General features: G+C 42.6%; 1 protein-coding gene across 2 annotated transcripts in view; it reads left to right on the top strand.

Moving 5' to 3' along the window:
* The window catches only part of ARMH3 (armadillo like helical domain containing 3), a 258,857-nt gene that overhangs the window by 8,570 nt on the left and 235,911 nt on the right, over positions 1-14,376 (top strand). For both annotated transcript variants that reach the window (XM_060171444.1, XM_060171445.1), the window contains exon 2: positions 13,605-13,717. In XM_060171444.1, the coding sequence (XP_060027427.1) occupies positions 13,616-13,717 (102 nt within the window). In that variant the 5' untranslated portion in view covers positions 13,605-13,615. The remainder of the gene's footprint in view (positions 1-13,604; positions 13,718-14,376) is intronic.

The raw sequence follows: 14,376 nt of genomic DNA on the forward strand, positions 1-14,376 counted from the left end.
GTATGAGATCTTTGTGCTACAGAAGTAGGCGGGTGGGAAGACACATCAGCACACTGCTCCACTCTGCATGGAGCAGCCTTAGTGCTGTTTATGGTGCTCCATATGGTGCTGGGGATTAAACTTAGGGCCAGATGCATGCTATGGCCCTATCCTGTTGAGCTAGCTCTTGGCCCTGTACATGCTTTTTACACTGAAGATATCTTCTTCTTCTTCTTCTTCTTCTTCTTCTTCTTCTTCTTCTTCTTAATTTTTTTATTTCCCCTTTTGTAGCCACTTTTTTTTTTTTTTTTTTACTGTGGTAGTTATGATTGTTGTTATTGATGTCATCATTGTTAGATAGGACAGAGAGAAATGGAGAGAGGAGGGGAAGACAGAGAGGGAAAGAGAAAGAGAGACACCTGCAGACCTGCTTCACTGCCTGTGAAGCGACTCCCCTGGAGCTGGGGAGCCGGGGGCTCGAACCGGCATCCTTATGCTGGTGCTTGAGCTACCACCCGACTCCCTTCTAGTTCTTCTTCTTCTTCTTTTTTTTTTTTTTTTTTTAAGAATATCTTCTATTTGTGTGAAGTATACAACTTGATTTTTTTTAAACACACGTGTACATTTGTGTGATCACAAAATTGAGACAGAGCACACTTCTGGAATCGCAGAGGCTTCCTACTCCTTTCCTTACTGAGGGTAGTTGCTATTCTTAGCTGTTGTCATAAATTCATTTTGATTTTTTAAATCTCCATATAAATGGTATCAATAGTTTATATCCTTTTGAAGTGCTTATATTATTTTTTCTTTTCAGGTGTTTTTTTTATTCAATATCTGTGTGACTTATCGGTTGATTTAATCTATGTTTTAAATCTTTTTTTGATTATGGATTTTCTTTTTGAATATTTATTTATTTATATGAGAGAGAAGGATACAGAGAGACTAGAGCACTGTTCAGTTCTGACTTCTATTGGTGTGGGGGATTGAACTTGGGACCTTGGAGCCTCAGACATGAGAGTCTTTTTTGCTTAACCATTATGTTATCTACTCAGTCTCTCTCTATATATTTATTTGTGTGTGTGTGTGTGTGTGTGTGTGTATTTTTTGCCTCCAGGTTATCTCTGGGGCTTGGTGCCTGCATTATGAATCCACTGCTCCTGGGGGCCATCTCCTCCACCCCCTTTTATTGGGCAGGACAGAGAGAGATTGAGAAGGAAGAGGAAGATAGAGAGGGTGAGAGAAAGATAGACACTTGCAGACCTGCTTCACTGCTTGTGAAGCGACCCACCCTGCAGGTGGGGGCTGGGGTTCTTGTACTTTGTACTATGTGGCTTAACCTGGTGCGCCACCACTGAACCCATAATTTTTTTTTCTGCCTCTAGGGTTATTGCTGGGGCTTGGTGCTGGAACTACGAATCCACTGCCCCTGGTGGCCATTTTTTCCCGTCTTTATTGGATAGGACAGAGGGAAATTGAGTGAGGAGGGGGAGACAGAGGGAGAGAGAGGGGCCAGATGGTAGCACCCCTGGTTAAGTGCTCACATAAGGACCCAGATTCAAGCCCCTGCTCCCCACCTGTAGGGACTTCACAAGCGGTGCATCAGGGCTGCAGGTGTCTCTCTGTTTCTCTTCCTCTCTATATAACCCCCTCTTGATTTCTCTCTGTCTCTATCCAGTAAATAAATAAAACAAAATAAAAAAAGTTAATTTAAAAAAAAGAGCTAATGATAGACACCTACAGACCTGCTTCACTGCTCATGAAGCGTCCCCCCTGCACGTTGGGAATGGGGGCTTGAACTCGGATCCTTGTACATAGTACTATGTGCACTTAACCAGGTGTGACAACACCTGCCCCCCCCAGCCCTTACTTTTTGCTTTACCACTGGCCTGCCTTTCTTTCTCTCCCTCTTTCACTCTTTGTTCACTATAATACCACACTGCCTGCTCCACTTGACTAAATTTTATTTGTTTATTTTTTATTATTTTTTTAATTTTCTTTTTTTCTATTTATTCCCTTTTGTTGCCCTTGTTGTTCTTTATTGTTGTAGTTATTATTGTTGTAGTTGTTGGATAGGACAGAGAGAAATGGAGAGAGGAGGGGAAGACAGAGAGGGGGAGAGAAAGATAGACACCAGCAGACCTGCTTCACCGTCTGTGAAGCGACTCCCCTGCAGGTGGGGAGCTGGGGCTTGAACCGGGATCCTTATGCTGGTGCTTGCACATAGTACCATGTGCGCTTAACCCGCTGCGCTACAGCCCGACTCCCGACTAAATTTTATTTTATTTTATTTTTTTTCCTTTTTTTTTATTTAAGAAAGGATTAATTAACAAAACCATAGGGTAGGAGGGGTACAACTCCACACAATTCCCACCGCCCAATCTCCATATCCCACCCCCTCCCCCAATAGCTTTCCCATTCTCTATCCCTCTGGGAGCATGGACCCAGGGTCATTGAGGGTTGCAGAAGGTAGAAGGTCTGGCTTCTGTAATTGCTTCCTCGCTGAACATGGGCGTTGACTGGTCAGTCCATACTCCCAGTCTGCCTCTCTCTTTCCCTAGTAGGATGGGTCTCTGGGGAAGCTGAGCTCCAGGACACATTGGTGGTGTCTTCAATCCAGGGAAGTCTGGCCGGCATCCTGATGATACCTGGATCCTGGTGACTGAAAAGAGAGTTAACATACAAAGCCAAACAAATTGTTGAGCAATCATGGACCCAAAGCTTGGAAAAGTGGAGAGGAAGTATTAGGGAGGTACTCACTGCAAACTCTAGTATACTTCTGCTTTCTCACTTTGGTGCCATACTCCAAACTCAGTCAATTTCTGCTTTGCGTTTCTACTTTTTTTTTTTTTTTTTACATGCATAACATTCCCCAGATTCCCATTTAGCAATAAAACCCCCACTATTTCATTCATCATTTTTCATGGACCTGTATTCTCCCCACCCACCCACCCACCCCAGAGTCTTTTACTTTGGTGTAATACTCCAATTCCATTTCAGGTTCGACTTGTGTTTTCTTTTCTAATCTTGTTTTTCAACTTCGGCCTGAGAGTGAGATCATCCCGTATTCATCCTTCTGTTTCTGACTTATTTCACTCAACATGATTTTTTCAAGGTCCATCCAAGATCGGCTGAAAACGGTGAAGTCACCATTTTTTACAGCTGAGTAGTATTCCATTGTGTATATATACCACAACTTGCTCTGAATGACTCTGAAAATGTCCAATAGTTCTAGGTTATCTATCTCTTCATTTAGCTCCCTTATGTCTTTACTGATTTTCTTCCTGGATGATCTGTCAAGTTGAGATAGTGGGGTGTTGAAGTCCCCTACTATGATTGTGTTACTGTTAATATATTGCTGTAGCTCTTTCAGTAGAAGTTTGATGTATTTAGATGGCTTCTCATTGGGTGCATAGATATTAATAATTGTTAAGTCCTCTTGATTGACTGATCCTCTGAGCATTAAGTAGTGTCCATTCCTATCTTTTTTAATCTTATGTATTTTAAAGTCTATCATGTCAGATATGAGAATAGCTGTTCCTGCCCTTTTTTGTGGGCCATTGGCTTGAATGATAGTTTTCCATCCTTTCACTTTAAGTCTGTGTTTGTCTTGTTGCGTTAGGTGAGTTTCCTGTAGACAACATATTGTTGGGTTGTGTTTTCTGATCCATCTTCCTACTCTGTGTCTTTTAATAGGTGAATTCAGGCCATTGACATTTATTGATATCAAAGATTGAAGATATTTTAACGCCATTCTTGTAGAGTTTTAGAGTGTTTTGATATATGTTCTATTTGTGGTGGTCTGGTTGTTTATAGGAAACCTTTCAGAACTTCTTTCAAGGCAGGCTTGGTGATGGTTGCTTCCTTCAACTGTTGCTTGTCTGAGAAGGTTTTGATGCTTCCATCTAGTCTGAATGACAATCTAGCAGGATATAGTATTCTTGGCTGAAAGCCTTTCTCTTTGAGCACTCGATAGATATCTTGCCATTCTCTTCTGGCTTGTAGTGTTTGTATGGAGAAGTCTGCTGCTAATCTTATGGGTTTTCCTTTGTAGGTGACTCTTTGTTTTTCTCTTGCAGCCTTGAGGATCCTTTCTTTATCCTTATTCCTTTCCAATCTAAGTATGACATGTCTTGGTGTCTTTAGGTCTGGGTTAATTCTGTTTGGGACCCTCTGGGCTTCTTGAATCTTTATGTCTTTGGTGTTGTCTAGACTAGAGAAATTTTCAGCTATTATGGCCTGGAGAACGCTTTCTTCCTCCCCTTCTCTTTCTTCCTCTGGTAAGCCAATAATGCGTATATTGTTTCTTTTGAAGTCATCCCATAGGACTCTGTTGTTGTTTTCAGCATCTCTTAATCTCTTTTTGAGATTTACTTCTTCTTTAGTTGTCTCTAATTCATCCTCAATCTTGCTAATTCTGTCTTCAGCCTCATTGATTCTATTCTCTCTGCCCTCTACTGCTTTCTGGAGTTCATCTATTTTGTTGCCCTGCTCTGATACTGTTTTAGCTTGTTCAGCTAGTTGCCTTCTTAGCTCAGCAATTTCAGCTTTCAGCTCTCTAATAACCATGAGATTATTAGAATTTTCTTCCATATTCTCATTTGTTGTTCCTGCAGTTCTGATTACAATTTTTTCAAATTCTTTACTCACTCCTGTTATTATTTCCTTAGCTAATGTTTGGATGTTGAACTCGTTATTTTGTGCTTCACCCTCTGGAGGACTTTTAGCTGGACTCTTGTCCTGGTTCGAGTCTCCATTATTTTTTCTTGTTGTTTTAACCATTTTATATAAGTTAAGAGGTTTTTCAATCCCTGAGTTGGAGTTCAGTGGTGTAAAAGCCTTTTTTTTTTCCCCTGTAGGCTATGGTAGCCTGAGGGCTTTTAAACTATCAATAGGCTTCTTGGCTTAATCAATGACGCCTGACCAAGAGATAAAGCAGGGTGTGGCAGAGATAATCCAGTGGTTATGCAAAGAGACTTTCACAGCCCTTCAGCTATGCCACCGAGGTATAGGTCTTCTCCTGAGTTTCCTGGTTAGATCTCTGTGCCCTGGTGTCCCTCCCTGTTGCTGCTCCAGATTCTGAGGGTAGTAGCAATGGAGACTCAGAGTTGTACTTGGTGAGTCTCTGGGGAGTCCTTTCCTCCCTTCAGCTGTCCCCTTGTTGGTGGAGCAGACTGGAGGTGGTGTCTCCACTGACAAACTGTCGAACTGTTAGCAGTCACTTAATCTCTCCTTAGGCCCCTCTCTCCTCTCTGTCACCAGCCACGCGTGTTTGTACTCACGGGTGATTTACTGGGTCTCTGTGGTCATTCTAGTCCTGTCTTGTTTCGGTCCGGGTGGTCTCCTTTGGTATTCCTAGTTGATCCGGGAGAGGAGAGGAGAGGAGAGAAAGCGATCTGCTGCTCGTAGCTCCGCCTCCGGAAGTCCCTCTCCCGACTAAATTTTATAATCTTGATATGTGGCCATTTCACTTCATATGGATGTGAAATGATACATTGAAGATTTGTGTCTAAGGATTGGGAACATGGCTCAGGATTAGAGAACAGGACTTCTCAGCCTGAGGTCTTTGGTTTGCTCCCTAGTACTGTGTGTGTATCTTAGAGCTGAGGGGTACTTGGGTCTTTCATAAACATAAGGGAATCAGGAAAAACAAACCAGCTGTGTGTGATTAGATTGCTTTAAGATATAGTTCTTTTGGGTAGGGGAGATAGTATAATGGTTATGCAAAAGACTTTTATGCCTGAGACTTTGAAGTCCCAGGTTCAATCCCTTACATGACTATAAGTTACAGCCGAGTGGTGTTCTGGATAGGGGAAAAAAAAAGTGTGTGTGTGGGGGGTTCTTTCAGGTCCTGGTACATGATGGTGGAGGAGAACCTGACCTGGTGGTGATTGTGTCTTGCAGAAAACTGAGAAATTTTACATTGTACCAATAATTATGTTTACTGTAAACTATTAATCCTTCCCCCCAATAAAGAAAAAGGAAGAAAAAACAAAGTGAGACAGTTCTCTCCCCCCCGCCCCCATCACCTCCTCTGGCACAGTTCAGTGCTGGGTATTGGACTAGGCATCTCATGCTTTTAAGTCCAGAGTTATAGCCACTGTGCCTCCCCCCAGGCCACAAGATAGAGTTCTTAAAGAAGTTGTATCACATGGTCCTGGAGGTGGCGCAGTGGATAAAGTGTTGGACTCTCAAGTGTGAGGTCCTTAGTTCAGTCCCCAGCAGCACATGTACCAGAGTGATGTCTAGCTCTTTCTCTCCTCCTCTCCCTTAATAATAAATAAATAAATAAATATTTCTTTGAGAAAAAGAAGTTGAGTCCCTTGGGTTTTTCAGAGTCATATACCTATTGTCTCTGAGGTCAAAAGACTTCATTGGTTTACTTGCTAGTTTTAGGGTTGGGGTGGGGATTTGAAGTCTTTCCTAAGTTTGATATTAGGTGTTGAGCACAGTTTTAGTATTATAAAGTTGCCTTATTTTATTTTCATTTTATTTTGCCACCAGCATTATCTCTGGGGCTTGGTGCCTATACAATGAATTCACTCTTCCTGTTGGCCACCCTCTTCTTTATTCTATAGAGAGAGAAGTGGGAAGGGTATAGAGGGAGGGGGAAAGAGAGACACCTGCAACATTGCTCATTGCTTATGAAGTTTCTCCCACTGTAGTTTTGGATGGGGAGTTTGAATCTGGGTCCTTATGCATAGCAGTATGTTTAATAGGCATGTGACTTTCTGGCCCTTAATTTTCTTTAATCTTGTACTAGAGAATAGAACTTGTTGGGGGCTGGGTGGAGGTGCACCCAGTAAGTCACATATACAGCATGGGTAAGAACCTGGTTCAAGTGCCCACTCCCCACCTGCAGGGGAGTCGTTTCACGAGCAGTGAAGCAGGTTTGCAGGTGTCTGTCTTTCTCTCCCCATCTCTATCTTCTCTCCCCTCTCAGTTCCTCTGGGTTCTGTCAAATAAAAATAGAAAGAAGAAAAAAAGGAAAAAAAAGAATTGGGGGCCGAGTGGTGACACACCTGGTTGAGTGCACATGCTACAATGCACAAGGACCTGGGTTCAAAGCCTCAGTCCCCACCCACAGGGGGAAAGCTTTGTGAGCAGTGAAGCAGTGTTACAGGTGTTTCTTTGTCTCTCTCCCTCACTAGCTCCTCCTCCCCTCTTGATTTCTGGCTCTCTATCCAATAAATAGATAAAGATAATAAAAAAAATTAAAAGATAGAATTTTGGGGTCACAATACATGGTACCAATAATCTACCTCTCATTCCATTTTTTTCTTTCTTTTTAAATTTAATTTAATTTTTAATTTCTTTTTTTAACCAGAACACTCCTCAGCTCTGGCTTATGGTGGTGTGGGATTGAACCTGGGACTTTAGGGCCTCAGGCATGAGAGCCTTTTTGCATAACCATTATGCTATACCCCCACCCAATTTAATTTTATTTAAAAAAATATTTATTCCCTTTTGTTGCCCTTGTTGTTTTATTATTGTAGTTATTGTTGTCATCGTTGTTGGATAGGACAGAGAGAAATGGAGAGAGGAGAAGACAGAGCGGGGAGGGGGGAGAAAGACACCTGCAGACCTGCTTCACGGCTTGTGAAGCGACTCCCCTGCAAGTGGGGAGCTGGGGGGATTGAGCCCGGACCCTTATGCTGGTCCTTGTGCATTGCGCCATGTGCGCTTAACCCACTGCGCTACTGCCCAACTCCCAATTTTTTTCTTTAAAAATATTTTATTTTTGATTTAATAATGATTTACAAGATTATAAAGTTACTGGGGTACAGTTCCACATTGTACCTGCCACCAAAGTTTTGTGCACCCCTCATGTTTTCTGTATTTAGCATGAGAGGCAGTTTTGTGTGTGGGGGGGGGCATTGAGACTCTTGTGGGGTTGTTCTTGCTGGTTCCATGGTGCTGAGGTTGGAACCCAGAGGCTCATGCATGGGAGGTGGGAGCTGTAAGGCTGAGCCACCTCCTTGACATGTTCTTTTAATTAACAATTTATTTTATTATTTTTTCCTGCCACCAGTAAAAACCAATATTTTTATTCTGTTTATTTCTCCTTATGCTTTGTGCTAGGTGAGTTATTATTTATCTGTCTCTGCTAATAGAGTCTGAATCCCAGAGGATCTAGTCTGGAGTTTCCTTCCTGTAACCCTTTAGTGCCTGAGCTAGTGCTTTATAATAGTGTTACTTACTCATACGGACTTTTTCAGTGATACTGAGAAAATCATTAGATGATTCTAGGTCAGTCCTCTTGTTTCACTTTTAAAGAAATTGAGAAGGGGGCCAGGTGGTGGCACACCCAGTTAAGCGCACATATTACCAAGCACAGGGACCTGGTTCACAAGGATCCAGCTCCCTACCTGCAGGGGGTTCGTTTCATATGGTGAAGCAAGTCTTCAGATGTCTGTCTCTTTCTCTGTCTCCCTGTCCTCTCTCAATTTCTCTTCTGTCCTATCTAATAAAAATAAGAAAGATAAAAAAAAAAGGAAAAAGTGGCTGCTGGGATCGGTAGATTTGTCGCGATGGCATAGATCCCCAGCAGTAGCCCTTGTGGCAATAAAAAGAAAATAAATAAAAGGGGCTGGGCGGTAGCATACCGGGTTAAGTGCACATAATGTGAAGTGCAAGGACAAGAGCCCCTGGCTCCCCACATGCAGGGGGGTCGCTTCACAAGCAGTGAATGAAGTCTGCAAGGGTCTTTCTCTCTCCCTCTGTCTTCCCCTCCTCTCTCAGTTTCTCTCTGTCTTATCCAGTAACAACAGTAGCAACAATGGAAAAAAGATGGCTGCCAAGAGTAGTGGATTTGTAGTGTAGGCACTGAGCCCCAGCGATAAGCCTGGAGGCAAAATAAAAAATACATTAATGAATTAAAAAAAAAAGGCAACTGAGAAGAATAGTAATCTACTTAGTGTCATCTATTTGGTGGGAGACCTGTGTTCTGGGCTCAGTTTTGCTAGCTGTGTATTATGCCTGTTTGCTCCATAGCTGGATCTGGTTTTCTCTACTGCAGGGTAGAGCTGTGGAAGAGAAAAAAGTGATGGAGGATGTGAGCAGATTACACTTACAGTAGTGATGTGCTACAATTTTACTGCTCTACCACTTAGCTATTAAAAAACAAAAACACTCCAAAACTTTTGCAAAAGTTCTACATTTCTCTTAGCCTGTCACTTTTAAAAGCACTTTTCTTGGCAGTGTCCCATGGGCACAAGTGTTGGCAGGAGAACGAGATACTGTGTAGTCAGTGTCCAGTCACATTTAAGCCATTTTGGGTGGTACATTCCAGTTGTCAGTTATAATGACAGTGAGTAATGAGTTCAGGCCCTTGGTTGCCTCCCCCCCCCCCACCCCCCAGATGGATGGAGAGTGATGAAAAGAATTTAATTTCTTTGGTACTTTGGATTGGAATTGTTTTTCCTTCCTTTCCCATTCCAGTTTGCTTATTAGAAAGTATTGATTCTGAAGTAGAGAAAGTGAGTTTATTAGATTTAGGGAGGACATGAATTAGCTGTAACCCAATTATAAATCCTCAAGGAGGTGGGGCACGGGCTTCCCCACCCAGGAACTCACGGTTCTCGATATTCTTGGTAATCAACTGATTGAAGCTGAGCACATAGAAGATCTATATTCACTAAGCTTAGAATTGCATTGCTTTTATTTTATCTTAATAGGGTCTTCTTGATTTCCAGTTTATTTTCCCTCGATAAGGACATCTTCCACTTGACAACTTATTTAAAAGACACAGGAATGTTTTGAACAGAGGATGTAGATTTCATTCTTTAAGGCAAAACCGGGATGAATACAAGTGTAAATTGTCCAAGAGGACCTTTTGTTATTTTTTCTTTCAGTTTTTTTCTTTTTGAAACCTAGTGCAATTTGAGGACTTAGTGAGACCTCAGTAAATATAGATCATTCTCAAATTCTAGTTGAGTGCTAAAGCCTTTTAGCCCCCTTCCAGTTTTATTTCAGAATCATCAGTGATGAACATATACTGAGCATTTACTATGAGCCAAGTGTTTATAGCAAAAGTATCACACAGGCTGGGCCGTAGTGTATCTGGTGAAGCATACCTGTTACTATGTGCAGGGACCTAAGTTCAGTTCCCTGTTCCCTTCTTGCTGGGGAAATCTTCACAAGTGGTAAAGCAGTGCTGTTAGTCTCTCTTTTTCTCATTTCTTCTCTATCTTCCCCATCCTCTCAATTTCTGTCTCTATGAAGTAATAATAATGCAAACGTATAAGATATAGTCCTTCTACTAAGGTGATTTAAATCTCTCCCCTCCTCCTTTTTCTTTCCCCTTTTTCCCTCCCCCCTCTCCCTCTCCTTCCCATCTCCCATTGATTTCTTTCCTCCCTTTCCCTTCTCCCCTGTTTTTACTCTCCTTTCCTTTCCCTTTGTTTTCCCTCTCCCTCCCCCTCCCCTCTCTCTCTTTTTTTTTTTTTTGAAAAAGAGAGGAGAGGAAGAGATAGCGAGTGAGAGGAGAGAGAGAAGACGCCATAACATTGCTTTACCGTCCATAGAGTTTCCATGGTACCAACCAACCATGGTGCTCTCATATGATGCTGGGACTTGAACCCAAGGCCTCATGCACAACAAAGTGAGTACTGTCTTAGATGAGCTATCTCTTGCCTCTCCACCCCACCAAAAAAGGAAAGAAAACAACAAAATATTTATTTATTTATTTTTTTATGAGGGGCATAGGAACCAGAGTACCACTCCAGCATATGCTATGTCAGGGGTCAAATACTGGGTTTTAATTTTTTTTTTTCCTCCAGGGTTATTGCTGGGCTCGGTGCCTGCACCATGAATCCACCGCTCCTGGAGGCCATTTTTCCCCCTTTTTGTTGCCCTAGTTGTTGCAGCCTCGTTGCGGTTATTATTGCCATTGTTGACGTTGCTTTGTTGTTGGATAGGACAGAGAGAAATGGAGAGAGGAGGGGAAGACAGAGAGAGAGGGGAGAGAAAGATAGACACCTGCAGACCTGCTTCACCGCCCGTGAAGCGACTCCCCTGCAGGTGGGGAGCCGGGGGCTCGAACCGGGATCCTTACGCCGGTCCCTGTGCTTTGCGCCACGTGGGCTTACCCCACTGCGCCACCGCCCGACTCCCTTAATTTTTTTTAAATCTATTTATTATTGGTTAGAGACAGAGAGAAATTGAGAGGGGAGGGGCAGATAGAGAGGGAGAGAGACCCCCTGTAGCCCTGCTTCATCACTTGTGTAGCTTTCTCCCTGCAGGTGGGGACCAGGGGCTTGAACCTGGGTCCTTGTGCACTGTAATGTGTGTGCTTAACCAGGTGCACTACCTGGACCCAAATCCAGGGCTTTATATGTACAAGTTGTGTACTTCACTCACTAAGGCATCTCCTTGCTTGCTAGACAGATATTTTGTTGTGAGTGTGTGTACACCTACTTTTTTATTAATATTCATTTATTTATTCCCTTTTGTTGCCCTTGATGTTTTATTGTTGTAGTTGGTGTTGTTATTGATGTCGTCGTTGCTGGATAGGACAGAGAGAAATAGAGAGAGGAGGGGAAGACAGAGAGGGGGAGAGAAAGATAGACACCTGCAGACCTGCTTCACCACCTGTGAAACGACTCCCCTGCAGGTGGGGAGCCGGGGGCTCGCACCAGGATCCTTACACTGGTCCTTTCGCTTTGCGCCACCTGCGCTTAACCTGCTGTGCTACCGCCCGACTCCCCACCTACTTATTTATTTGTTTTTTTTGCCTACAGGGTTATCACTGGGACACGGTGCCTGCACTGCACCTGGAGGCCATTTTTTCCCCTTTTGTTGCCCTTGTTGTTTATCGTTGTTGTTATTAGATAGGACAGAGAGAAATCAAGAGAGGAGGGAAAGACAGAGGGGTAGAGAAAGGTAGATACCTGCAGACCTGCTTCACTGCCTGTGAAGTGACTCCCCTGCAGGTGGGGAGCCGGGGTCTCTCAAGCCGGAATCCTTACTCTGGTCCTTGCGCTTTGCGCCATGTGCGCTTAACTCTCAGCACCACTGCCCAACCCTCTACCTCCTTATTTATTTTGAGAAAGGAGAGACACCACACTATTGCTCCACTGTCCATGGAGCTTCTCTGTACACCTCTGATGTTCCTGTGTGGTACTATAGCTCAAACCTGGGGTCTGCACATGGTAAGGCGGCACACAGTCTACCAGGCGAACTACTTCCCAAACCTCAAAACTTTTTTTTTTTTTTTTAAGGTAGTGGGAATCAAATTCAGGCCTTAAGACGTGCAGTCCAGTCACTGAGCTATATCCCTGACCCCCTGAATTTTGCTATGAAATATAGTGTATATTTTCTCATAGTTCTTGAATAAAACTAATGCTGGAGTTGGGCGGTAGTGCAGTGAACTTCAAGCTCCTGTGGCACCAAGTGCAAGGACCACCTTAAGGATCCCTGTTCAAGCCCTTGTTCCCCACCTGCAGGAGAGTCGCTTCACAGTTGGTGAAGCAGGTGTCTGTCTTTCTCTCCCTCTCTTTGTCTTCCCCTCCCCTCTCCATTTCTCTGTCTTACCGAACAATGACAACATCAACAATAACAACTACAACAACAATAAAAAAGGGCAGCAAAAGGAAAAATAAAACAAATAATGAAAAAAACAACTAATGCTGGAAATGAAGTCAGGCTTCTTGCTATTCCTCATATTTGGCTATTGGGTGAAATCAAGTTTCACAATTAGAGCCTAAAATTTAAGAGGAAGAAGAATTTTGTTAATACAAAGTCTCTGGGAAATTAGGTGCTAAATGTACCTTGTTATATAATAAGTGTATCTTCTCACTTAAAAGTATTCAGATTTCTTGAAATAAGATGGAAAATTTTGGCTATGACTCATTGTCTTCCATCTAAGTAGGCCTGATCCTGCTTAGCTTGCAAGATCAGACAAGATTGGGTACATTCAGGGTGATGTGGCCAGAAGCTTGCAACTGCTTTTACATAGAACTGAAAATATATTAAAGTTTGATATAATAGTGTGTGTGTGTGTATTTACTTAAAGAAGTATATTGTTATATTTTGAAACCAAGTTTGAGTTTTGGCTTTTTTTAAACTTGTTTGCTTTGGGTCTCTTTCCAGAGGAATTTCTAAAGACAGTCAAGTGCAGTGTGATATATGAGGCAGTGAAGGCCAAGTACTTTGCAGTGACGAGGCCCCCACTTACTTTGGGGAAATCAATGAAGCACATCAGTCTGGAGTACACTTCCTGCCTTAATGGTCCTGAGCTCGATCAATACTGGAAATTTAACTTCACCATCAGTCTGTGGGCAATGTCTGCTTTGCAGTCTTCCTTCCATCAGCCGCAAATATATGGCCAGACCTATTATAGATGGAGCTGGCTATACTTGCCTGCTTGGCTTTGGATCTTCTTTACGCTTTGTCTGCTGACATGTTTTAAGGATGTCAGATGTGTTGTGCTGCAGGCCAAGTAATGATTTAAGCCTTCACATTACCTGGTCGGGGAGGAGGTGTTGGACAGATGCATGAGATCTATAGTGTGGCTATTTATCATTTCTTACTTCTAAACTTTTTTTCATTGAGAGGTATTTCATTCGTCCCTCTGGCATCTTGAACATAATTTCTAGCACTGATTGTGTGACTTTCTTTTTTTGCAGACACTCTTATCATGGCACAGGTAGAGAAGCGAGGTGGGCTGCTCCGGAAATCTTCAGCCTCCAAAAAACCATTGAAGGAAAAAGTAGTCTTGATGTATGATGAGATCTTCATGGTAAGTTCTGAAAACTTGACTTTCTGTACAGCTTGAGTCAATCAGTTTCTTGTTTCAATAGGAAAAGTAATTATGTAATTACTTTATTTTATATATATATATAGTCTGTGTAACATATTAGTGTACTGTAGTAATAGTCTAGTAACTGTAGACACAATAATGAGAAATGGAGTAGCCTCTGCCTACTACCTTCCAGTTCTTCAGAGGGAGATTAAAAAAAAAAAGGAAGTGGAGGGGCTGGGCAGTGGCACACTTGGTAAAAAGTACATGTTACCCTGCACAAGGATTTTACTTCGAGCCCCTGATACCTCACCTGCAGGGAGGAGGCTTCATGAATGGTGAAGCAGTGCTGCAGTTATCTCTTGTTCTCTTCTTCTCTCTGTCTCCCCTGACCCTCTCAATTTCTGTCCACCTAAAATAAATTAAATTTAAAATACCATTTTAAAAAATGACAGTAGAGAGTAAGAATAAGCTTGGTAAAACAACTGAATGCATGGAAGAAGACTGGTGAAGCTTCTTTTTAAAAATTTTTTTTCCCCTTTTTGTTGCCCTTCTTGTTTATCATTGTTGTTGTCGTCATTGTTGGATAGGACAGAGAGAAATGGAGAGAGGAGGGGAAGACAGAGGGGGAGAGAAAGATAGACACCTGCAGACCTGCT

The sequence above is a fragment of the Erinaceus europaeus genome, chromosome 14 (genome assembly GCF_950295315.1).
Source record: "Erinaceus europaeus chromosome 14, mEriEur2.1, whole genome shotgun sequence".
In the NCBI taxonomy this organism is placed as follows: domain Eukaryota; kingdom Metazoa; phylum Chordata; class Mammalia; order Eulipotyphla; family Erinaceidae; genus Erinaceus; species Erinaceus europaeus.